Source organism: Lacerta agilis, chromosome 11 (assembly GCF_009819535.1).
Source record: "Lacerta agilis isolate rLacAgi1 chromosome 11, rLacAgi1.pri, whole genome shotgun sequence".
In the NCBI taxonomy this organism is placed as follows: Eukaryota; Metazoa; Chordata; class Lepidosauria; order Squamata; family Lacertidae; genus Lacerta; species Lacerta agilis.
Window position 1 is genome coordinate 21,267,356 of NC_046322.1, and position 27,972 is coordinate 21,295,327.

The 27,972-nt window shown below is 38.8% G+C and overlaps 1 protein-coding gene across 7 annotated transcripts in view; it reads right to left on the reverse strand.

The window, feature by feature from the left end:
- ARL15 (ADP ribosylation factor like GTPase 15) overlaps positions 1-27,972 on the reverse strand; it is a 178,992-nt gene that overhangs the window by 49,302 nt on the left and 101,718 nt on the right. The window contains exon 7 of one of the 7 annotated variants that reach the window (XM_033164798.1): positions 13,288-13,606. The exons of 5 other annotated variants lie outside the window; for them this stretch is intronic. In XM_033164798.1, the coding sequence (XP_033020689.1) occupies positions 13,562-13,606 (45 nt within the window). In that variant the 3' untranslated portion in view covers positions 13,288-13,561. Of the gene's footprint in view, positions 1-13,287; positions 13,607-20,432; positions 20,605-27,972 lie in introns of those variants that run through there. One more of the 7 variants, XM_033164797.1, reaches the window with a different exon arrangement.

Sequence of the window (27,972 nt, forward strand, 5' to 3'; positions counted from 1 at the left end):
CTATAGGAAATGTTCAAGAGGAATTTTGCCTTCAATGAAGTCAGGGCAATGTTTCATCCTACGTAGCACTGTCAGATTCTGACTGACGGCAAGTCCTGTATATTTCTGTGTAAATTGTAAACTATAGCATGGTGGTGGACAATAAAATGATTAAACCATCTCAAGCATCATAAAATCTATAAAGACACAATAAGGGGCCAACACTGTATTCAATCAAGGCTATAAAGATACTTGGTGAAACAGAAATATTCCCAGCAGGTGACAACTGAACTGCATACAGAGCCTGAAGCAGAGTCCAATATGTGTCTGTGCACTTGGTTTAGTATGTAGTCAGTCTGCAACTCAGCTCATACCTACTTCTATAGCCAAGACACTCTAGCACAGTTAATGCATGTGCTGAACATGGAGTGTAGCCATGCCAAATTCAGCTCAAACTGATAATTATGGCATTCAATCATATTCATGTCAAAATTATAAGTAGCGCTTTAAAAGGAAGTTTGCTGTTCTTATGTCTCAGTTTGGGGCAGTGGCGCTGGAAACAAACAACATATAGCCACCTTCAAATATCTAAAGGACTGTCACATGGAAGAGGGAGCAAACTTGTTTTCTCCTACTCCGAAGGATAGGACCCAAACCAATGGGTTCAAGTTACAAGAAAGGAGATTCCGACTAAACATCAGAAATAATTTTCTGACAGTAAGTGCTGTTCAACAGTGGAACCGCCTTCCTTGGAAGGTGGTGGGTTCTCCATAATTGAAGGTTTTTAACCAGAGGTTGGATGGCCATCTGTCATGGATGCTTTAGTTGATATTCCTGTATTACAGGGGAATGGACTAGATGACCCTTGGGATCCCTTCCAACTCTACAATTCTATGATTCTAAAAGGCTTAGTCAGCTAATGATATAAGTGACATCCCAGCACCAGAGGCCTATAGCTAGAATGGCATCAGTTGAGTCACACTACAAAATGAGTGCCTTTTCTCACATTACAGAAAACAGAAAGACTGGAGAAGACAGGATGGTTTTCAACTGGTCAGAAAAGCAATACATTTAAAAAAAAAAAATTAAGGAAAGTCTTGACAAATGCAACTTTGAACAAATGTGTTAACATACTGGATAACAGTCTCAGATCCTCCTGGCTGATTTTCACCAGCTAGGATGGGCACTGATTCAACTTACAACTGATTGCTCACATTTTTCCAACCACACCCATCACATTAGTGGGTTATATTAGGACAAGACAGAACTTCCACATTCTTTGGTTTCAGGCTCTTCCTTCAAATCATTACACAGTCATAGGTTATTCAAATATGAAATAGTTGGTAAATAAATACAAGTTACCCATAACTCTAGGCAGAGACAAACTGATTTACTTGGGCATTTTTCACTCTAGGACAATTTAGCTAGAGATATGCTATTATTCTAGAAATATAGCACAGATTCTATGCCATTACATCTTCCATAAATCCAGAGATAGTTTTAGGCTAAAAGAAAACACTCACAACCACACATCAATTTGTTATATATTGTTCTAGTATCCTTCTTTAACCAGTTTACTCTTCTTCTTTTTTCAAAAAAGGGGTTCTGTAACCTACTCTGAGATGCATTGCAATGGCAAGGCTTTAATCAGTGCTTTTTTCGGGGTGGGGGTGGGGATGCAGAGGTAGACATACCCCTAAACACTTTGTGAATCTTTGTACTTTTACTGTATTTATTTCCCCCGATTTGAACTATAAAATGGTGATTTTCTTGAGTCAAAATGAGAGTATCCCTAAACATTTTTTAGGGAAAAAAGCACTCACTTTAATTGTTCCGAAGAAGTACTGAATTTGCATTTAGTTTGATCAGTGTCTGAAACAAATATGAAACGAAAGAACCTTAAGCAAGAAATACTACCCTGGTACAACTCCTCACCCTACCTGGCACAAATATGGATAGTATACCAGGACAAAGAAACCCCCAAGGATATTATTGCAACAGCAAATAATAAGGACAAAAGAAAACTAGAGCTCCAAATGGCTCACCCAAGAAGCCCCTTATGCATTTCAAGGAGTGTTGTTCTCTTTCTCTAATTCCATCTCTATACATATGCACTACCTTTGTCACTCCACTGAACACAAACACACACTGATCTTAAAACTAAACTGCAGCTCTTAAATAATGCATTACTTCCTAAGACACACACAAAAAAATCAGTATTAAGATTTACATTTTTTCAATTAACACAGCATTTAAAATATAGTATATAAATAAAATTTAATAGAAGTTATAAGAATTTAGTACAAATATCTGTTGAAAGCAACAACTATAAAAACGTTTCTGCCCTGCATCCTAAAAGCTCTCAAGTTACTAACTTCCCAATGCCTGGTTTTAAGTTACTCCACCCTTATTATTTAGGCCAAGTAAAAATAAATATATAATTGACCAAGGAGGAAAAATATTTTCCTTGTAACCTCTGATGAGGAAACTCTGGGTACACTTCCATAATATTTCACAGTATTTTAATGGCATAACTTTAAAGCATGCTAAAATTCTTCCATCAACATATAAAAGCATCTCAGCTCTATAAATAAACATCAAAACAGCAACTGAAATACTATCATAGCAACTCTATTGATGCCTGTGTGGCACCACAACACTTTAAAATAGGCTAACTAGCAGGGTACAGCTAATGTACTCTGGTGCAATGACATCAACAATTGCAATCAAACAAATAACTAGCATGTTTGCATCTTTCCCTATCTTTATCATTTGAAACAGAGTTTAGCACTTTTCATTATCAGGGTGCAAAACAAAAATGCTCAAGAACAAGAATCAATTACCTGAAATTACAACAGAACTGGAGAAAAAACAAACAAGGCACAGACATAAAGACATAGAAATCTCTCTGCACCGAGACACTGATGAAAAGAGTGTGCCCACCACACCTGCCCTTGAAAGATCACTCAAAGTCAAATTAGCATGGGCATGGGCATGCTCAGTCTAGTGCAGCCTTCCCCAAGAAGGTGCACCCAAGCTGTTTGGAGTCACAACTTGCATCACCTCTGACTATGGCCATACCGGCTAAAGCTAATGGCACTTCTAGTCAGAACATCTCCAAAGCGTAAGGTTTGAGAAGGCTGGCTTAGTGGATTCCCTGGACCTATGAAATATGCCTTTCAATTTCCCACCACACATTAGAATCAACACTGACAGGTGTTGAGTAAAGAAAATATCTCTCGTGTGTATCCTTTTTACCCTATGTAGTGAAGTCCACATATAAACACATACACCACAGCTTCTCAAAGCACACAGAAGACAATTCTAAATGCCTAATTGGAGCAAGTGCTATAGCTATACCATCTATTTCACCCTGAAAAAATATGAATATCAGTGTTAATAAGTGTCTACCATCTACACAGATAGGATAGGATAATCTGTATTGTCATTGTCCAATGCAGAACAACAAAATTGAACATCTACACTTTAGCAGATTTAAAAGTACTTAGCTTTAGATAGCCACAGGTAAAAGTTGTAAATAATAACTGCTGTGTAAATGTACACATTATTACAGATGAAGTGTCAAACCATACACAGAGGTCAGCTGTGTTTTTAGTTAATAAAGCTTTTGAAGTTTTGTTTGACTTCCATTGTGTTAGCAAGAGTTTCAAACACTAAAGGAAAACTGCTAAGATAACCCCATTTAAGATGATCACACACCTACTCATTTAATTAACAATACCATGCTTAAAATCACAGTATTCTAGCAGAAACAGATTTCCCATATTAAACAGTGTTGGCAAATCTTGCTATAGGTTTAGGAAGTCATTCCTGCAATTGATACCCACCAGTACAGCAGGGAGATCCCCTTCTCCCTATGTGACCATCTACAGCTTTCTACCCCAGCTCACTGATGGGAATTATTTCTCAGTGGACTATGTATGCAAAAGCATCAAACAACTAGCTCTGATCTTTGTAGATACCATTGCTGCAGTCATTTTGTGATTTTAAAAAACATATATACAAGAGGAGTATACATGAGAAAGTCAGGCTGGCTTGAGCTCAGGCTTGCAAAATAGGTTAAAAATAATATTAAAAGGTTTCTTTGGCCATGTGGAGAGCCAGTGTGGTGTAGTGGTTAAGAGCGGTAGACTCGTTATCTGGGGAACCGGGTTCGCGTCTCCACTCCTCCACATGCAGCTGCTGGGTGACCTTGGGCTAGTCACACTTCTTTGAAGTCTCTCAGCCCCACTCACCTCACAGAGTGTTTGTTGTGGGGGAGGAAGGGAAAGGAGAATGTCAGCCGCTTTGAGACTCCTTCGGGTAGTGAAAAGCGGGATATCAAATCCAAACTCTTCTTCTTCTTCTTCTTCATGTCTGAAGTAAGAGGAAGAACAAGCAAGTGGTACCGGTAGGTACTCTGTGTGGGGAAGAAGAAATGCTACTGGGTGACAGAGAAAAGGTGAAACTGCTCAACACCTACTTTGTCTCTGTCTTCACCCAAAAGGAAAGTGATGCCCAACCTGGTGATAACTAAATGACGTAAGAAGGGAGCTGCAGCCCAATATAAGAAAAGAGGTAGTAAGGGAACACCTAGCTACTTTAAATGAATTCAAATCTCCAGGGCCTGGGTTGAACAGGTAATTGTTAGGTGGATTTGTGGTAAGTTGATTGACCAAACCCAAAGAATACTCATTAATGGTTCCTTGTCATCCTGGAAAAAAGTGACAAGTGGGGTGCCACAGGGTTCTGTCCTGTCCGTTGTTGTTCAACATCTTTATAAATGACTTGGAAGAAGGAACTGAAGAGATGCTCATCAAATTTGTAGATGACAACAAACTGGGAGGGGTAGCTAATGCTTCAGAAGACAGAATCAGAATTCAAAATGAACTAACAAAATGAATTTCAACAGGGACAAATGTAAGGTTCTGCACTTAGGCAAGAAGAACCAGATGCACAAATATAGGATGGGGGACACCATTATTCTGGATTATGTGAACTATTCTGCACCGTCCCAAGTATAGAGGAGCCAGAGTAAACAAAGTAATGATCTTGTGCACCCCATTCTGATCCGATGATCATACAAATTTATGTAATCATTATGGCCCTACTTCCTAATTAACAGCAAAAATACATTTTGTGATTTATTTCCTTCTACCACAGTCAGCCAACAAAAACATCTGTTGGAGCAATATTATCTTTTAAAGGGTAAACAGCCAAACAAATGGGGAAATTTGTCAATTAGCTTTGCCATTTGGAATACTGTCCTTATTAGCAACAATGACACTATTTCTTGGCAAGATGAATGCAATAAAATCATAAATTTTAAAGATAAATATAATTTAGCCTCTGAATACTTCCATGCACTTGGTAATGTTAGCTCTAACATTGCCAGTAATTATCCTTAGTTTAGTGTCTATTCTGTTTCTTGGGGCATTCCTAGAAACTCGACATTGCAAAGACTAGATGTTGGATTGTGGTGGCATAGAGGAGGTGTGTTTTTTATCAGTTACATTTGGCAGGACTTACTTTTTCAAGAACTGGCTTCCAAGCCTTTGTAACCTCCAGATTTGATTACTGTAATATTGTGCTCTTGACTTCAGAGATAGTTCTGAAGCTTCAAGTTTAGCATAGAAAAATGTAAATCCTAAAGTGAGATACAGGGCTCAGTAAATATGTACCAACTTCTGGGGACAATTCACTGTGCACACTATGACCTGTTCATTACACTTTACCTTAACCATTTCACCTGGCCAAAACTTCTGAGAAGGCAGGACAGAAAGAAAACTTTTCACAACTTGATATGTGTGTGTGTCATATTCTGAAATATGTGTTGATTCTTCAGAACTTATGACCCCAAATAATGTACAAGGGAACGGGAAAATGTTTAGAACAAACTTTCAGGACTGCTTTCTCTCTCACCCAACCCCCACCCTAAAAAAATCCTATAGCCAGTCACATGCAGGTAATCATCTTTTGTTAGTTTCCACTTCTTCCTCATCTGGATCAGTTTCAACTATGTGACAACAAAGAAATGAAACACCAAAATAGCAGCAGCTACATATCCTCCGCATGACAGTGTAATTTCTTTTGCCTTAAGGCAGTGTCTAGCACTGAAATCATAGTCTGTTTATTTCCAACTGGTGCTACGTTAATATCAAAAAGGCTTAACTCTTCCTGATATGCATCTGAAGATAGATTGATGAATTTGAACACTATGTTCATATTAAAATTAGCAGAAGCACTCATTATTGCCAGTCCATACAAAATACAGGTGTGAATAACTAATCATTTAAGTTCATATGAGCAATAAAGATGACCTAAAACAATTATTTCAGTTATGACTACATATATATAAGTTCTTCAGACTTTTTCCTCTTTGAGGAACCACTGCTGATTATCCCAGGCCAATCTCACCATGGTTCTTCTTTGCCATACATTTTTATCCCTCATCGCAGCAAATGTATATGGTGGCCCCTTTTTGGCTTAAAATTAAAATATAATATATAAACACGAAGTAAAAGAGTTTGTGTAGGTGTAGATAATGTGACTTGCATCTGAATAAAAGTGGTAACCTACCTCCCACAAAAACTAGCCACACACATAAATATATATGCGGATGCACAGATACATACACAATTACACTCACCAGGGAGAATTCAGGAAGTTAATCATTTTTGAAGGAGAGTGGGAGCAATAAAGAATGATCAACTAATAGGTAAAGGGACCCCTGACCATTAGGTCCAGTCGCAGATGACTCTGGGGTTGCGGCGATGATCTTGCTTTACTGGCCGAGGGAGCCGGCGTACAGCTTCCGGGTCATGTGGCCAGCGTGACTAAGCCGCTTTCTGGCAAACCAGAAACGCCATTTACCTTCCCGCCAGAGCGGTACCTATTTATCTACTTACACTTTGACGTGCTTTCAAACTGCTAGGCTGGCAGGAGCAGGGACCGCACAAGGGGAGCTCACCCTGTCGCAGGGATTCCCGACCTTCTGATCGGCAAGCCCTAGGCTCTGTGGTTTAACCCACAGTGCCACCCGTGTCAGTGATGGGCAATAAAATGCCACTTCAAATTCAACTGAAGTTATTTATGTTACACTTTTGGCCCAAGTGGCTCAGAACACCAACACTATATTAGATATCAGGGCATGCTTGCATGGTAAGGTGCTGAGAGAAGAGCTCTCATCTTACTTTACTCATTATTGTGCATTAAAAAACCCCCACAAAACTACTGATCCTTCCAAACACACACATATTCACTCAATACTCTTGAGAGGGATGTTGTTTTTCCTAGAGAACAGAATCCCACCAATTACAGGTAGGTAGCCGTGTTGGTCTGCCATAGTCAAAACAAAATTTAAAATTAAAAAATTCCTTATTAGAGGTTTTTGAGAAGCTAGTTCCATCAGTTATTGGAGATGATGAAGGGGAAGAATTTGAGTGCCTCAGATGTTTTATCACCATTCTCAAACCCACCCTTCAAGTGCATGCAGTTCCTAAGGCCTGGGTCCTGGGTTGTCCCAACCTGCGGATAAAGGCTTAACTCCCAGCTGAACACCATAACAGATTACAGGATGGATGGACTTAAATCGGTTATTTAAATCAGCAAAAAAAATGTCAATTTAAATAAAGTTACCCACTGATGCTTCTTCATATGTATCTTAAACAGCAGTGCTCATCTGACTAATAAACTATGTTAATTTAAAGCTAAATAGAATTCTGCTTTCAATGTTGTCTCATTCTTGCATTATTTTGTCACACTGTACACACTATGCATTATTTCCTTTGTTACCTATACAGCAGTAGGGGGGGGAACTGTTGCTCATAGCCTGGATCTTGCCCAACTTCTAGTAGCCCACCAGCAGCCTCTTACCTTGGGAAAGTACCTCTCTTCCCTCTGGCAGGTGCAAATGATATGTTCAGTAGGCACATTGTTATCAATATTTGAGGAATTGCTTCTTCGCTTACATAGTATGGTATCCCTTAACTCAAATGTATCTGGTAGATGACACTCATTCAGTTTAGAGAATAATTGTATAGCTAATATAGTCTTGTAAGCCCCCCTCCCATACATATAATGGTTAACTTTCCTTGGGAGGGTTCTGGTGATTAATAGGGCCCTCCTCTGCTCCATAAGCCTTTCAGATGATTTTTCACTCATCTTCTATTGTTTCATCTCCTGTCACACTTAACTTGTATCCCAAGTTGCCAGCTTCTTTCATCCTACCTGCTCCTTCCACATTCACTACTTCTTCTGGTTTTGTTAGCCTTCCCCTCCATTCCCACTATTATTACTAATTTTGGGGCTACTGCTACCATAGTCAGTTCCTGCATGACCTGGGCTGCAGTGTTTATGCCAACAAGTTTGAGAAACAATTGTGTAAGGCACCTAATGAGAAGCATCATATGCATCCAGGTGATTTGAAGCAGAAATTTCTTCCTGTGCCTTATTAAATAGGACTTAAATGGTGGTCATCAAACTCCTAAAAAATGAACATGGTGTTTCTAAAGCTTAAAACTCTTAACACTAGCATGCTGATGAGAAGAAAGTGGGATTTTGATTGAAAGGAATGACTTAATTGGGCACGTCAGACCTTGTAGGTTAACCTACACTTGTTCTGTGAATTCAGCAATTGCCTACTGGTATGATGATCATTCCAAAAGGGTGTAGCTTGTTATGGTTACTAATTAGATAGATTTAAAGCATTTTAAAGACAGATGCTATAATGTGATTTATGGATTTGTTCTGTCACCTGGGAATGACCTCTTGAACTCTGCCTTACAAGTCTAGCACTGCTACTCATTTCAAGAGGTAATCTCCCTTTCAAGGGAAGCATTTGATACCTCTTCTAGAAGCAACATTAAAATGCTGCAAATGAATTGACACAAATTCAAAGGGAGTACTGCTAACAAGAACTTACATATGCAAATACAAGCTTTAAGGCTTGAAAGATTTTCACAGGGCAAATTATGAAGACTACAATGGACTGGAGCAATATAATTCCAATGCAGGTTAAGAGACTGTGTGCAACAAACAGAAAGGCATGCCAAAACGCTACTGCAATTGGTAATCTTGCTTGTACAATCCACAATTAAGCACCGAGGTCCCAGGGACTGATCTTTGTTTCACAGTACACCTGTATATCTGTTATCAACTATATGGATGGAAGAATGATTAGAAATGTTGTTTTTTTAATTGCTGCTTCTTCTAGGATCAACTCATTGATGAACTCTCCTGCTTTGGGTCACAGGACTAAGTCATTAATATCAAGACTTAGACACTAAGTAAATGCTCAATTACATCTACTGAAGATGACTTCTTCAAAGCTTCATTCTGAGACTGACATGCACTGATTAGCAGAATTCAGCATCCACTAGCTTTTTGCACATTACCTACATTCATAAGAATGCTCCATAATGAAACACTAGATGAATAACACTAATGAATCTTCCCGCCTTAACATCAGTACATCATGAAATAGGAAGTTATTGGTAAATTATGAGAGCAACAATAAAAACTATAGTTCATGAAACGCTCAAATTATCCAGCAAAATCTTTGGCTGCATTCATGTGGCTGTTTATTCCATTTTCACAAAGTTTCCCTAACTGTTAATTTCCACATTAAAATTGAGATTTCGCATGGTGTAAAAGGCATTTCCAGAACTATTGTGGAATATAGCGCATTATTGGCAAGTGGGTTTTTTTCTGGAGGCAAATAACACAGATATGAGCTACAGAAGTTGCTTTTATATTGTGTGAAAGCTCAAATATAATGCAGAAATTAACAGTTAAGGAAAAGTCATGAAAATGGAATAAACTACCATGTTAATGCAGCTATAAAACAATCTGCAGAAAATATGAAGAACTGAGATCCTGTTTAGTCTGCATTAATAGCTACATAAAGTAGATTTAAGAGATATCTATAGCAATGGCATTATAATTGTTAATTTAAAATATCAGTTCTTTATTTATTCAGCATGTAAGGAGACAAAAAGAACCTTAACATCTTTCCCTTCTTCCATTATGGAAGCACTATTTTATTTATATGTATGATTTACAATAACATATGTTATAGGTTTTTGCTGAATTTGAGGCTGATGAATAAAAAAAAGGCACTTTTTGCAGAATTTGTTAGGGACATTCACACAAGGAGGCAACACAGACTATTTCATAACTTGCTACCCGTTTCCAGTCAAGATAGCCTCACAGAAACAATATATTCAACCAATTTACTGCATTTCTCATAGCAAAATGACATCTTGAAACAGCAGGTTGCATGAAAAATAGCGATCTTATCATCTAAACTGTTTTCACAAACATTAGAATAAGTTTATCCTACTTTCAGATATGAAATAACAATGACAAACTACAGTATCTTTAAAAAAGTTTTGTTTGAGGAATTTATTTCTGTGAATCCCCATACAAACTAATTCATATCACCAGACTAATGTGCAGATTGGAACTTTGTTTCCTGCCTACTTTCCCCCTTTCTAGCTGTTCTATTGAAGTTCACATATTAAAATGAAAATGTCTATGCAGATTAGCAAAAACTGCAGTTTAATGCATAAATAGGGTTGAAGAGGCCTATGTGTGAGCAAATACAAAAGTGACCGTGCCCATAAATATACTGAGTCAGACCATTAGTCCATCTAGTTTAGTACTGTCTATTTTGACTTCGAAACTGTTCTCCAGGGTTTGGGACATAAGCCTCTACCTGGAGATGTCAGGGATTGAATCTGGAACTTTCTGCATTCAAAGCATATGCTCTACCATTGAGCTATGTGCCTTTCTCAAGCTTTTGCATAGCATGTCGTTTGAACTAGGACTTGCAGTTTGTCTCTGGTTAGCCTACAGCTCCTGGTTAGTGAGAAGAGAACTTAACCAGGAGTCCTGATTCACATAACATGCTAAGCCAAACCCTAGCCTAGCTTAGCTTGGGACAAGAATAAACTGGACAGCGAAGAAGCAAACTGGCTGTGAGCACACATCTTCATCCAGTCTTCGTAACCCAGAGTTTGGCTTATCATATGTCAGGGCTGGAGTCAGATGCAGGTCAGCCGAAGAAGCAGAGACAGTTGTCAGTGAAGTTAACTCCTTATTCAAAGCAATGAACATATAATCAGAACCACTCTCGGTAGGTATTGCCCTACGGAGCAGTTGCCAGGACTGACAGTCCCTGCCTTCCACCCCCTCTTCTGCCGGATGTTTTCCAAGCAATCTCAAACTGTGTCTGGGCATCTCTTTTGTTCTGCCCTACGCACCACTCAGCCATGTCCTTGGAGACAAGGTGGGAGGGGAGCTTGTCATAGTAGGGGAGGCAGGTTCCCTATTTGCTTCTGGAGCCTCCTGCTTCAGCCTCTGAATCTGAACTGCTACCTGTCGCAGGCTCTCCCTGCTCACTACGGTAAATCCTGTTGCCCCTTCAAGCATCCCACACGTCTCCCTCTGATCTCTTCTCAGTGTCCCACCACCAATCCCCGGGCTTTGAGCCTTCCTCCTCTGAGGGTTTCCCGGCTGGTGCCTCCCACCACACCTCATCATCCAACTAGTCCCTGACACCATGTCATGCAATCCAGCTCAAGAAGTTGTTTCACTCAGGTTTTTACTGCCATTGCAGAAAAACGCTACAATTAAAAAAGCCAAGTGAACATTTGTTCTCTAAGTCAAATTTTTGCAAAATCTTATCCACAGACTCTTAGCAATATAAACATTGCTGTTAAGTATAAGTCATGAGTTATGGCTCCTAAAGGATGCACTGAGACTTTCTAAGGCAACTATATGAGCATTTTAGGATTAATGCATTTAGCCTATTCCATATTTCTTTCTTCATAATACTGTTAGGATGCAAGCCCAGGTTTGAGTGAATTTTTGCATTCCCTAGGATTAATATACATAGTTATCTGTTAATTTAAAAAGCAGCTACACCCTACCTTATGAATCAGCTTCAACTGTACTACAATAACCCATTCTCTTAAGGCTGAAGCCCAAACTATATGCCTTCCTGCATCTCTTCTATTTGGCTGGGGTTCAAGAAGTCCACAGTTGACTGGAGAAGCTCTAGCACAGTTGAATGGGGCGGGGGAAGGAGAATAACTTGTGCCTGATTTAGGGCCACTGATTAAGGCCTGGTGCCAGATCCTATAATAACTTGCAATACCCCACTTGTTTGTATCATATCAATCAATCTCCTTTATTGGCATAGTAAGAGTATGTTGTATACATGGATTGAAACACAACACAGGTAATGAAACATAGTAGGAGGTACTTTCGGATAAAACTGTCCAGACATCCTAAGATACAAAGGTAGCTCTTAGGACCTATGGTGACATAATTCAATGGTGTCACTCAAAAGTCTTGCCACATTCTCCACAACATCATTCCTACAGTTATTCAACAGATAGGTCACCCTGGAAGAGTCAGTGCGATAGGTCCCCTCCTTCAATAAGGGGGTCAAATATTTGTCATATATTTTTGCATAGAATGGGCAATGAAATAAAATGTGTGTCATGGATTCGTTCTATCACATAAAATGGCCACAGGCTCATCTCATCATCATCTGTTTTGGAAAATACTAACTAGGATCCTAATCTATAAACTAGCCTTCCCCCTTTCCAGGTGCTGCCCAAAACCTGTAGACTACAACTCCCATCAGCCCTGATCATTGGTCTGTAACATCTTGAAGGTATGAAATTGTGGAAGGTTCGTATGCTTTTATGATTCACCTTTTTTGTTTTAAGTTGTTTTTAATATTATTTTTAATGCTGCAGTCTGCCTTTGGACCTTAGCGTGAAGGATGGGAAATAAATAACTAGGTATCTATCTGGGCAAGCACATTTATGGGACACATGGCTAAGCTGGGGGGGGGGGGGTGAAATCCCGTTGTACAAGTATAAATCCTTGCACTGATGGGATGGTTACTTAGCACAGCACTGGATACAAGCATAACCCAAAAGTGTAACCCACCTTGTATTCACCCTGGATGAGCAATGTATTTCCTGTATCTCTGATTCTCATCTAACATGTTTTGATTGATACTTCTGAGTATGTCAATGCTCTGTGCCCAGCACCTGTTAGCCTGGTGCCCAGGCCAGCTAACATTCCAAGCATGTCCCTTGAATCCACAGCTCCCCTGTGACTGTGCGAGCACAGACAGATGCAAGCACAACAAAGAAAGCCAACACTGGTGCACACCGGCTATCATCATTAATAGGAGACAACATTACTTTCACTGTCTAGGAGGAGCTAGTGCTCCAGAGATCTGCTGATGCATTACTCTGTACTTGATCCATTGGTCTACTGCTAACACAGCTATGCACCTATATTTTGCCATCAGTTAGTGGTGGCAAAAGAGAAGGCACCTTTCCCAAGAAGCACTGTCCTTACCAGTAAATTAATAAACAGCTGTTTGCATCTTTAAGGTTAGGATCCTCCACCTCTGTTTTGCAAATGGAACTCTAGTGGCACCCTGCAGTTCTGCACTTAAGTCCAAGTACAGACCGTGCTTGGAATATCTACTCAGGATTGCACACTGCCCTCTCATTTGCTGCCTAATTTCTTTTAACACATGTCTGGCAAAGCGTCAGCTCTTTAAACTGGCAGACTTTTGCTTAATTGCTGTGATGATCTGGTAAATAAAATGATCAAGGCAGCGAGAGAGCAAGCACCAGGTGTACAGCTAACTATGCAAGATAAAACAATTCCTCCCATGCAAATAGATTTCAGAGTTATACAAGCTTCCTTTTGCTGCTTAATTCAAACTGTAGTAGCCTGAAATATTTAGTTCTTAAAAAGTAATGAGCAACAGTCTGCGAGCAAATAGGTGTGTTTTATATTATGCTTGTTCTGGTTGAACAGTATTACCTTTCTGCTAAGAAATTACAATTAGAGATAAAATTTGTTGGACAAGGTGATGACTACAGAAACAAAAACTGAAGTTGATAAGCAGCAACCAGGCATTATTGCTGGGCTTGCTCAGCATTTTCTTAACTGTCTCCTGGAAACTCTCACGTGGATATATTTCCCCATCCAATTTAGAATACAAGACTTTGCATGGCATTAAATAAAATACTACTCCAAAGGATTTTTGATAAACATTTAACTGTTTAGCAATACTAAAACAGACAGTTAATTATAGAAAAACATGTCAGTGCACATATGGCAGCAGGATAAATTATGCACATCTGGATTACTTTTGGCACGAAATACAGTTAAGTGTCTACAGCCAAATTTAGCAATCTGTCACTAACAATATGTACATTTATTTTGAAGATGTTAAGGCCTCAAAGTATTTTTTTAAAAAAAATCTTCATCAACTTTCCAGATCATCTTAAGAGAACAAACAGGTGACAAAACATATTGCTAAAATTGCCTATGGCTGTATAAACAGGAAGAATTTCAAATCTCTTGCAACAGACACAACAACATCCATAATTTAAAGCAATTCTATTCCCTCATTGATATATGTTGAAATGTAGGATCAAAACATTTTACAACTAACAGGGGTAATCTGCACAGTAACTGGAAGATCTGTTTGGTACTGAGCAATGGTATCTCTAGTAAAATATATCATCTGCCAACAATTATTATCATTATAGAGTAAAATACAACAGAATCACATGGTTAAAAAAGCCTATTTGTTATTTTGCAGGGCAGAGCTGAACAGAAAACAAAACAAAATGATTTGTAAGTTAAGCTGCTCTTTTTTGGGTATAGCAAAAATTTAAATCTGGGCAAATGTGGATTACCATACAATACTGCAGAATTAAGTCTTACTGAATTCAATGGGGCTTACTCGCAGCTAAGTAAGGTTAGGATTGCAACGTAATTATTTTATGTATTTATTTATTGTTTTTATATACGTATTCCTTTTCTGCCAAACACACAAGATGGATTACAATTTAAAATATTAACACAAACAAATGCTACAAATATTCTCAGACTGACATCGAGAGCACCAGCTGCCCGGATTGGGCTTCCTTGTTTCTGCCTTGCTTCTGGACGCAGATATCTCCAATTGCTAGTAAGGCAATAGTCTTATTCTTTTTAAAATTTCTATTCTGTCTAATTTCCTAGAGAAACTCAAAGTGGCTAACAAATCAAATAACAGACTATAAAACAGAAAAAACCCACAATCTAAAGCCAGTCACAAAATAAAAATATTAGCATAAAACTAAAAACAAAAGAATGGACAATTCTAAAGCAACCATTGAAGTATATACCAAACTAAGCCAATGACAAACTTTATCAGCTGAAGGTCTTTTTAAAAAGTAATATAAATAGGCCGCTAATATACATTCAGCCCAGGTTCTCCGGATGGCTTTAAAAACATGTTAAAAATGGAGAACAAGCCTGTGATTCCCTGTCCAACCTAAAAATGGTGTGGGTGCAAAGGATCTAATGTATGGTGTTTGAAGACAACAGTGTATTGTCCCTACTCTAAAATAGAGAATCATTACGTATAAAACATATCCAAGAGTTGGAAAGAATCTATGCTTTACTGAACCATATAATTCCTTAAGGGAAACAGACCCACCCATCCTGCTTCTAAATGTAAATTCAAGTGTCTTTATAACAAATTCAAAGCCAGTAACCCAGCCAGCACTGTACTTCAGCTACAAGCCATGACAAACAACAAACCAGCATGAAAAACAAAATAGCAGAACAAAACTTGTATGGAAATGGGGGTGAAAAAGGCAAAGTGAAAACAGCAAACAACCTGACATCACATCATCAAGGCAATCCTGACCCTCAGGAAACAAAAAAATCATTCCCAGCTCTGCAAGAAAGCAGCAACAAGGAAAAGCCCACCAGACCATGTTTAAAGCTGGGAGTCTGGGGAGCACCCAAAATGACCCATGCTGCACTGAAGTGGTGGTAGAAGGGGATTATATGGCACAATGTTGGAAATTCATGCCAAACACCTGCTTGGCCTTCCTGCTTGGCCCCTCAGAGGACTAGTCCAGTAAAACTGTCTAGCAACAGCAGCAGAGAACACAATGCTGTCAGTTATCCTGACAAAGTGCCTGTATCACAAATGCAACCTATTTTACGCAGTAGCTATAATTTACTGCAGACATGTTGGTTACACCCTGAAGCAAACTGTAAATGTTCAACCTTTCCTCCAAGGAGCTCAAAGTGGTATGCATGGCTATCTGTGTTCCCAACAGCCCTATGAGATATGCTAGGTACAGAGTTGGTCACTGGCCTAAGGTCACACAGTGAGTGAGCTTCATGGCTGACCAGGAATTTGAAGCCTGATCTCACAGGTCCTAGACCAGGAGTCAGCAAACTTTTTCGGCAAGGTCCCTCAGACCTTGTGGAGGGCCGGACTATTTTTTTTTGGGAGGGGGGATGAATTCCTATGCCCCACAAATAACCCAGAGATGCAGTTTAAATAAAACAACACATTCTAGTCATGTAAAAACACGCTGATTCCTGGACCGCCAGATTTAGAAGGCGATTGGGCAGATCCGGCCCCCGGGGCTTAGTTTGCCTACCCATGTCCTAGACTAACATCAGCCACTACACCAAGCCACTACCTCCCAGACAATGCCATAAATATCTATACAGATCTCTTACTACTTCTCAGTAGTTCTTTGTAGTCCAAAAGCAATGAACACAGAAGCAGACTGAATTTGATATTATATATAATTTTTAATGATACTGCAGTAAATAATTTAATCCAAACCTGAATGCTTTGTAATACTTGTTTCCTTCATAAAGATTTTAATAAGTTCCCTACAACTGAACTTTTGTGGAAGCCTGAAACTAGACTGCAGACAGGTAAAAAGTGTACAATGTAAGCTAATGTTATGATAAGCTAGAGCAGTATAACTTTTGCTAAGGGAATACAGCTAATAACTTGTAAGGGAATCCATGGATAACTTTTGTCAGCTACAGCTTGCATCAATCTTGTTAACACCCCTTTTATTATTTCAAAAGAATGTAATGCGATATTTCAAGTTTTGTTTTTATTACTATGTTCCTTTAGGTAATCCCCACAGTTCGTTCAGCCCATGCAACAAACTCACTCTCTGCTACAGCAAAACACATTTGTTGAAATTTGAAAGCAGTGCAAAGATCTAAAGGTCTACTGCTAGACGAATTTTCTTGCCAGGCACATGTACAAACATATCTTAGCAGACAGTTAAATTCTTCTAAGGTCAATCACTCAAAAATAATATACGGTAAATGGCTGCCTGCAAACAAATCTTCAGCAAACATTAGAAACCAATACAGAGTTCAGTAAATGCATTCATATATCATAAATATATCATGAAAAGTGTAAATTGCTTTCAAAAATTAACTATTAGAGCTGTGATTATAAATACACCGTGGTATCTTAAGTGCCAATTTTATTTAAAATGTCAACAAATACTCAATAACAGATAGGAAAATATTGAAACCCTCATTAACAAATGACAGCATTTTAGTAATAATTACTTTGTGTTATTAAAACTCAACAGTGCACCAGCTGGAGCCAGATACAAAACAGTAGCTGTAGGTTGGGTACAAGTGTGTGTGACAGAACCAAATACTAACTGGTAGTTTAGGCGGCAGAGCCAACTATCTACTGCACCCCAGGAGCTATGCCCTTTCCATATACTGCTGCAAATTTACACCTAACAGTCTTCTTTTTTATGGTGAAGGCTATTTGTTAATTCCCATTTTCCACCTACTAAGAAACCTATGTATTTTGCCTAAAGACAAAGAAGGCCTGGGTAAGAGTCAGTTCTTGTGTTTTCAGAGATGGAAACTTGGTCATTGTTATTATTCTCCTTCCCAGGAAGCCTAGTTGCAACCTATAAAAGTGCCTAAATAGCCTTATTTGAATGTCAGCTATGTCCTCCCCCATTTCACCTTAAAACTAATACCATATGCAGACTCCATTGGTTTAATATCAGCTAAAATATTTTTCCTCTCATTCTCTCTCCCCCCCCCAGCCCCCAAATTTCTCTGAGCCAGTTTCAATCAAAAAGTTGTGCTATTGGGAGTCAGCACAATGAGTGCCGCTAGCACAATGGGGTTCCCCCCCTCTCCTCCCCCCATCATGACCTCCACAAATTGGCTCTGTGGGGTCAGGAGAACTCCAATAGCAGACAGAAGAAGGAGAAGGGAGATTGTTCCATCAGCACAAGCATTCTACTTGCCTGACAGGGCAATAATCTTAACACAATGTTGCTTTCCACCCTCTGTTTGCTATGTTTACTAGGGAGAGTTCCGGAGAACTAAAAAGCTTGAACACTTTGGTTTTGCCCTAATATAGGACAGCACATCTACCTTTACTTTACATAGCCATTTGATCAAACATACAATGAGTAACAAGATTCATGTCTGCTAGCTCTACCTCTCTAGCATGCCCTGCTAGGCTCTTCCTATACGTGTTCTTTGGACACTATGTAGAAGCATGCCCCTATACATCCAACCATCAGAGGGGATTGGGAGTTACAAAGTAAGAAGGGAGACAGGGTCAGCCAATGTAATCCCCTACTACGCACTGGATCAACTGTCTGCACGGGAAAATTTATAAGGGGAATGTCATAGCTCAGTAGCAGAGTACTGTACCTGCTTTGCATGTATAAGAACCCAGGTTCAATTCATAGCATTTCCAGTTATGGCTGGGAATGTCGTCCGTCAGAAAGCCTGGGGAGTGAGTCCCTGCCTGTCAGTGTAGACTGAGCTTGATGGATCAATGGCCCCGACTCAGTAGCAGCTTCCTGCACTCCAATATGTAGCCAGTAATATATATATATATTAATATGACACAACATGGTAGTAGCAAGGTAGAATTTTCTTGGCACTGCTGATAACTTAGCAAAATGTAACTTTTAAACTAATGTCTCATCTGATTACACTCAAGAACATTCTGTAATTTTAATCTGATAACGTGCCAGAAATATGCTCACAGTCTATGTGTACACAGAAACACACAGACACACACATACACAATTAAAACAAGAACAGCAATTAATTAGTAGCTTAAAGTTAAACATACTTTTTGTACTACTACATTTGAGCTATTTGTATAATTAGCTGTAATACTTATAATACCTTGTATGTTGTGTGCCTTACATTTGATATATCTAGGTATTGTCAACATAACTTTCTGATGGAAAATAAATTAATTTTCTCCAGCCGGAGAAAAATAGCAGGAAAGCAGACTTCTACAGTAAATCACATCTCATTTTGCAAGGCTTCAAGGTTTGAAGGACATCTCTGCTAAAGCTTTCAGTAACACTCAGCTTGCTCCCAGGGGCTTTAATTTGCTGCTATGGTGGTCTTCACATTGTCTTTTTAAAAGTAGTAACTATGATACATGCTGAACAAAACCTTCTATTATTTGAGGGAACCAGTGCTAACCTTACATCTTGTGTTGTACATGATGTGTCTATGCCATTAATTGCTTTTTAAACACTCTTTTATGGAGCAATAAAACTGGTGAGCTGGTAGACATGTCTAATGACTTTAACACAAAAGAACAAAAAAGCACAAGACAAAAAAGCATATACAGTACATAAAACAGTATATAGATTCCAACTTGAAACACAAGTTCTGCCAGCTCCTCCTCCGAGCAGTTCTTTTTTACCCTAAGAGGCTTTTGAAATATCTCATGAAGACTTGGCATATAAATATTTCAGAAGAAGAGAGAGGTATTGTTATAACACAGTAGGCTCCTGAAGCGTAAAAAGTGGAGTTTTTCAAGGGAATAGGCTTGTTTTTCTAAGGTACTGTTTACATTTAATTAGCAACAGAATTAGAAGGCACAGTCCTATAAACACTCAGAAGGAGTAACTTCTGAGTAGAAGAGTACAGGATTGCACCAATACCTCTGTTCCACTTGTGCAATGGAGTTTCTTTCTATTCTCCTCTGCAGCCTATCACACACTCTCAAAATGTGCTCTGGAGGGTTGGGGAACCTTCCAAAGCAGATGGGGTGGCATGTGGAGAGGAGAGGAGAGGAGAGGAGAGGAGGGAGGGGGAGTGGAACTCTGCTTGTGCATAATTGGATACAACCCTAAGATTTCCATGAATTACTACAATGAGCCCACTAGAAAGATGGAGGGCACAAGGAGAAGGGGACGACAGAGGATGAGATGGTTGGACAGTATTCTCGAAGCTACTAACATGAGTTTGGCCAAACTGCAAGAGGCAGTGAAGGATAGGCGTGCCTGGCGTGCTCTGGTCCATGGGGTCACGAAGAGTCGGACACAACTGAACGACTGAACAACAAAATCACTAATTTGAAAGTCAGATCTCCGGTTGTGAACTAGTGTGAAAATCAGACAGTTGTGAAGCAAATGGTGGAAGTGCAGATAACCTCAAGAAGATGCATCTGCTGCTTCCTGAATTTTTTTTCTAGCTGAAAACAGCTGCATAAGTAAAATTCAACATGACTATAGCATATTAAGGAACTCAGTTTTAGTTCTCAGCCCCTCTGACCTCAGAAATCCTCCGCCTAACCATTTCTATCTAGAAAATCTCATATGCGGGCCAATTTGACTATAGCCAATTTCCAGACATCCTACCTATTTTTGGCAGGTGATTACATGCAGATAATTCTTGTTATTCAGTAGTTCTCAAAATCCACATTGGTTGGTCAATTTCCTGACCAAAATTCAGCATCTAATGTGAACTATTTAAAAATACCTATAAATCTCATTAACCATCTCAGTTGCTCAAACATATGTAGGCTTTAATAAGAATTAGATTAAAAAGGACACAACTTTTGTACAAGATAGTTTGACTATGGATGCATGTCTAAACACACTTACTAGCGAGTAAGCCCCACTGAAGTTACTGGCACTTAATTAAACCACAAGAGTGAGGTAATGTAAAACTATTACCAGTATATTAAGATATACAAAGTGCATATATGCAAATGCTTTGACCCTTTGTCTGCGAGGAGTGGGGAGAGAAAGTATTAATATCTCAACTAGATATCCTACTCACTAAGAATTAAAATGACAAATAAAATCCTAATTTGGCATTACCGGAGTATATGGGGTAGCTTATGGAAAGAATTTAATCCTCTTTCCAGAGAAGCTAGGAACATAGACCTCCTGTTCTTACACCCAGTTCTGTGATGTCTGGCCAACATTGTAATTAAACTTTCATACTTTCACTGGATAGTTTCCAGTTACTTACAACAGCATGCAAATGGTGCAGGTGCCTATAGTAAGCTCCAAGAGAATTGGGTGTGGGTTGGAAGTAGCCTATATAGCCAGCAAAATGCTACCAGGTAGGAAATGTTCCATGAAGTACTACAAGTAAGAGCAGTGCAGGCAGTGACACAATGATTGGGTACACAAATAAATATTGCAAAAGACTACTTTGCATCATCCTTTGGTATTCCAAGTCATTGGTAGCATTCAAGTTTCTGTAAAAGTATGGTATTTACGTTCTGGGGAGAGGGGCAGCTTTCCCACAACATTTTAATGAAATTTTAAAGCCTTCAGTAATATTGTGCAGTATTGTGAAAACTGTAGATCACAGAATCATAAGAGGAATCAGTGCAGCAAACCCAGTGGCAAAGCATCCGCAAGAGAAGGCAATCCAGCCATCTCTTGAAGCTTTCCTGTGGTAGACCCCCTCACTCCATTAAATGGTTCCAATGTAGAACCGTTCTTGCCATTCAATCCAATGGTGCAAATATGTAAGATCTGTTTGGTAAATACAAGGAGACCAGTTTGCGCATTTTAATGTGATTTAAATTTTAAGGATGGGGTGAAAGTTTGAAGCAGGAGTGTTCTAATCATGTGAACATCCCTGCTCAAATGGTTGAAAGCAGAACTGAGGTGGGCGCAGCTCTTAATCCCCCTGCCATGTGTGTAGTATTTCAGTGTGCCTCAATGGCAAGGATTTCTTCATTGGTTTTCACAAGGCCTGCGAGTAGGAAAAGTGCTGCTGAGGACTAAAAGTTCACATTCCTTCCCATAGGGGATGTTTGGGGCAAGGGTCTTCTCTGTGGGGACTGAACTTTTACTTTTCCCAGACCCCTTCAAATTAACCCCTATGTAAACTGATAGAGAAGATGTCTTCCATCAGTTTGGATAGTGGGGTTCCCGAAAAAACCATCTCAAAAAAGCACACAGAAAGAGGGGTTTTTGTCCCTAGCACCCTTTCACCCACAAGCTTTATTCAGGTGGTCCATGGCACAATTCCCCATGAACAATTTGAAAATTGCCATGGGTCTTGGTGGACCACTTAATGTTTTTTTCCACCCATTGTAGCAATTGTAATGAGCTTTGCTAGATGCAATATGATTTTTAATTGCATTTTTACAGACATGCCACAGACTACCTGAATGAAGCTCATGGATCCCAGTTTCAAAACCCTTATCTAAAGTATGCACAGAGCTGGTTTTGTGATCCAGTGGGCATAAGACTTAGTTATCTAAACTTATAGGAGAATACAAAAACAAAGTGTGTCTTACTGTTTAAGAGCATCCATTTGTTTGGCTTCCTAACGCCTGAATGAACAATAACATAGCTTGGAAGACTGCACTTTCATTTTTGTAAATGACAGCTGGGCCAGAAATAATGTCTGGGTTTGCTACACATCAACGACTATCAGTGCAACAGCTTAAAAGTATATGCACACATCACCTCAGTTCTCTTAACACCCAAATGTTCCAACACTACTTCCAATGTAGATTCAAGGCAAAAAATAAAATTTAATAAAAATAGTCATAAAAGGCACACCATTATCAATATTCTTTTTAATATATGGAAGTATTAGTGCTTAAATTACTACTTTACCAACACAAAACAGTCAACCATTAGCATGGCTGTTTATACTTATATTTAAAGCAAAATGATCGAATAAAGCAAGGGTCCCCAAACTAAGGCCCGGGGGCCGGATGCGGCCCAATCGCCTTCTCAATCCGGTCCACGGACGGTCCAGGAATCAGTGTGTTTTTACATGAGTAGAATGTGTCCTTTTATTTAAAATACATCTCTGGGTTATTTGTGGGGCATAGGAATTCGTTGATTTCCCCCCCAAAATATAGTCCAGCCCCCCACAAGGTTTGAGGGACAGTGTACCAGCCCCCTGCTGAAAAAGTTTGCTGACCCCTGGAATAAAGCTAACATTCCAAACCTTTGGGAACGATGATGCCAACCACATGCTTATGCAAAAATTTCCAAACAATCATCACTTTTATAAGTATCAGAAATAAGAATTCTTTTGGTCAGAAGAGTTTTAAACCTTGTACATGAATAGTAGATTTGCTTTGGTGTTCCTTGACCTGTCATGAAATAAACCAGGCTTACTACTCTGGTCTAACAAGTCTTTTTCACACTGTTCAACCACACTGCATCTCTTCTCCACAGATACTACTTCTCTCCCACTCTCTGTCTAGCCATCCTCCCAGCAAAGCAAACAAAATGTTCACTGTAACCCTACATTATTGCTCATTAGATCATAGATTAGTGGAGTGGAACTGCCTGGAGTTCCCAAATGAGAGCGACACTTAAAAAAACACAACCCATCCATGCCAAATGAAGGAAAGAAAGACTGAGCATGGGGTCACCCAGATCAATGATCAAAAGAGACCAAAGGAGGAGGAAAGTCCCCCCCCTAAAATATTCTGTGTCATAAATCAGAATACAAACACACAACCTTCCCCTCTTTTTATTCATTTTGATATGCAACCATTTGAAGTTTTTTCACCCTTTCAAAATGTGGAAAGTAAAAAAAAAAATAGCATTCTCAGTTTTCCATTTCTTTAAGGATTCTTTATTATATCTGTCTATTGGCCTTTCTTCAGAAACCCAAGAGCTGTGCCCATAGAATCTCAGTCTCTTTCAAGGTACTGGCTGAACTTGGATCTACTTACTGCCAACCATGGAACTACACCATGGAACACTTTAATGCCATTTCTTGGACCCAAATAATAATGCATAATTATTTAGTAATTAACATTTAGGTTTCATTCATTTCTCCATTCCAAGATACTGCTTCTTAAGCGAAGAGTACTATTATGCCATTGTATCATAGCTTTCTGACTGGCAGCCAAGGTAATGAAGACCAGCCAGCATTTTGAAACAATGTATGATTTCCAGTAACTAATGTCAAAGTTTTTTCTTAAAAAAAAAAAATCAACTTTGTGGAGAAACATTGAAAGTGGTCTTATTTAACACCTATGCAAAGGGGGGAAAGTAATCTAACATTCTGGAAGCAACTTCAAAAGTAACCACGAGAAATGGAATTGACAGCCAGAAATGGAATGTGAAATGATTTTAATAATCTTTGATAGTAAGAGGTTGCCCCAAAGAAAACAGTAAGCAAGTTGTGTTTTTCTACATACTTGGCAGAACAGCTAAACCACAAACTAATTCTTATGAACAATGGTGGCCAAGCTAATAGCAAACAGCATGCTATCTGACTGCGCTATAAAAGGTGTAGAAACATAGTCCAGAATCCGTATTAGACAGACACATACTAGAGAAAACTATGCAGATTAATTTCCTGCATTTGTTGTCTCAGCACTTCCCACTGCAAAAGACACAAGCCTCTACAGTGGTACCTTGGTTCTCGAACTTTAATCCGTTCCGCAAGTCCGTTCGACTCCTGAAACCGTTCCAAAACCAAGGTGTGGCTTCTGATTGGCTGCAGGAGCTTCCTGCACTCAAGCGAAAGCTGCATTGCATGTTTGACTTCCAAAAAACATTCGCAAACCGGAATACTTACTTCCGGGTTTGTGGCATATGGGAGCTGATTTGTTTGACAACTAAGCCGTTCGAGAACCAAGGTACCACTGTATTAAAAATAAAAGTAGCAGTTTTGTTTCTTTGGCAGCCAAATATGCTTTAGAATAGTTCAGTTTCCATGCACATGTACTCAGTCTTTGTATTCTGTTACAGTATTATCCTTTAATACAAATACACACACACACACACACACACGTTCTTTGCAGATTTTCTACTACAGACAACCCTCAATTTGCACAGGGGTTGTGTTCATGGCCCCCCATGTGTGTTTGTGTAACACGGATAAGCCTGCCCCATTACGCCCCCTGTTCTGCACTCTTCTGGGTCCAAAGTGTCCCAGGCACAAAATGAACACACACAAAATGGTTGCCACCTGTATTCTTGCATTGGAATCTCATATTTGTGTTCTTGAATGAGATTTTTTTTTAAAACTATATTCATTACATTTACTATATTCAGCAAAAAGGAGCAGTCTGGCTCTGTTTTCACCAAGACCAAGAAAAGGATGGCTATGGTGTACGTTTAGTATTTCCCACAGTATTTCCCATTGTTCACACTGACTGGAGAATTACGAGTACCAGAACATGACTTGCCACCTAGAACTGCTGAAATGGTTATCACTTTATTTCTTTTAATTGCTCTGTTAATAACTGCCGATGATTGAACATCAAGAAGCTCACCTTAAATCCCCCACTTCCAATGCTTGATCTTAGGAACATCAAATGTATTCCAGTCTTCATGCAATGCAGCTTTGCAAAGCTAGTTTGGAACTTAGAGCTTTTTCCACTATTGCAAAATATAGATATAGGACAGCGCTATACTGATTCAAATGGGTCTTCTTTAAGCATTGAATGTCTGGATCTAAGCTTGAAACAAAATAGGAAATTCTTTCCAGTAGCACCTTAGAGACCAGCTGAGTTTGTTCTTGGTATGAGCTTTCGTGTGCATGCACACGAAAGCTCATACCAAGAACAAACTCAGTTGGTCTCTAAGGTGCTGTGTATCTGAAGAAGTGTGCATGCACACGAAAGCTCATACCAAGAACAAACTCAGTTGGTCTCTAAGGTGCTACTGGAAAGAATTTCCTATTTTGTTTTGACTATGGCAGACCAACACGGCTACCCACCTGTAACTGGATCTAAGCTTGATATTTATGGGGAACTAGAAACCTGACAGATAACATCTATATAAAGCACAGTCACAGGTACAAGGCTTGAAGCCAGATACCAGAGCAAAGCTTCTACTGCAGCCATTGTCCAGGCTACTAGTTAAGACTACAGAGTCAAAGGCATGTTCTACCACTTTTCTAACACCTTTCAGAAAATAATTAAATATTAATGCTTAATATTTAGTTAAAATCAGTTTTGCTTTGTTCAAAATAGTATTCCAGACCTTATTCCCCTAAATAAAACTGTAGTATTTTAGATCTTATTCCTCTGAATAAAACTGTATTGCTTTATTACATAACAGACTTCCAATAACATGTTTGAACAAAACAGTTATGTCCTCAGATTAAATGACGACCAATGATAGAATACAGTTCTGGCAAAATAATCATTACAAGAACTTAATTATATTAATTACTCTGCTTCTAGCTGTATAAAGATTGTTTCTAGATTCTGGATAGCTGGTATGTCATGTTTCTCTGAGGGTGTATGCTTGTCTGCTGCTGAATCATTGTTCGCTGTAGAAATGAGAGGGGAGAATGATTTCCTATTCCTCTAACAAAGTGCCATTATACACTAGACAGGCTACATTTCAGAATAAATAATGGAACAGACATTGCCCTTAGCATTATCTTTAATTCAAAAATTCAATACATCCCACTTGGAAGTAACATTTACAAATTATAACATATTCTTTCTACAGGTTAAAAGCTAGTAGTAAATGCAACACCAGTATCTTTTTTTACATTAGATTTAAACATAATATAGTAAACTCTTATTATGCTAGAACACACTATATAACCTAGCTGACCATTGCTAGGAAAATGGCACAAATACATCAGCATTAGTAATTGTTATTCATTACAAATGGTAAGTTAGGTTATGGTCAATGTACCCAGATAAGCAGCAGCAGTATATCACATACAATTCCAGTGTATGTGGAATGCACTATATTTGTAAAGTTGCCAGCATGACAGCCTTAGGACAGGTCCTGGCCAGAACTCTTGCAATATTTCATTGCTGAACCTCAATGTTCCATAACTAATTTCCACATATTTCCCATACATATGCACTTGATCCTTCTGGGACTGCAGTAACAGCTTTTTTAAATTTATTTATTTATTTATTTATTTATTTATTTTCTTCATAAATGCTGAATTTGCATGATCACATCAATACCCTCTTGAATTCGTGTACACCCTGATGAATCCCATGTCACGGGGGACCTTAAGATAGAATGGATGTAGCCAAAATACAGGCATGCAAAACAACTTGTTTCAGCAAAAGCTAAACCTGCTTAACAGAAAAAGCTGGTCGGTTTTTAAAATGCCCTCTGAACAGGAAGAAGAGTGAGGAAATGGCCTGCAAGAACTGACACAGCTGCATTCAGGTATCAATGGATCACAGAATGCAGTGCTGAACATGCTATCTTCTCACCATGAGTGGCTTCTCCAGTGTGGCAGAACCACCCATGGTGTACAAGAATACCATCTCTCTCTCTCTCTCTCTCTCTCTCTCTCTCTCTCTCTGTATTAAAATAGAGAAAATAATACAATAGCATTAAAATTAAAACTAAACATGTACATACAAAAGCAGAAGGATCCCTTGGGCAAATAACCTTTATTATTGATATGGGGGGGACACATGTCTTTTTTTCTTCTTTTCTAAAGATTTGCTCTGTTTATAAATATCAAGTTGTTGTCCTTGAGGTCTTATCTTATGATATTTTTCACTTGAAGCTGAAAAGTTGCTAAGAATTCCAAATAGCAGCATATGCCACAGGAGGCATCCAAACACTGTTATCATCATATAGAAAACTATTTTTTGTCGTGTAGTTGAAAATGTATCTTTTGTTTGTTTGCCCTATAGCATATCTTAATTTTTAAGTTAATCTTTTGGCAATTGCCAGGGCGCAGATTTGACTGTTGAATAAATTCTTATTTAACCTCTCTAAATATTTCCATTTTCTTATAATAAACATGCTGGTGTATAGGTAGCATAGGTAGGAAGATATAATCAATTATTTAAACAAATCAACCTCATTTGACTCATCCAGTATCCCCAGTAATGCTAATGCTATTCTTGCTTAGTTATTGAGTCATTTTCTAGGAGCA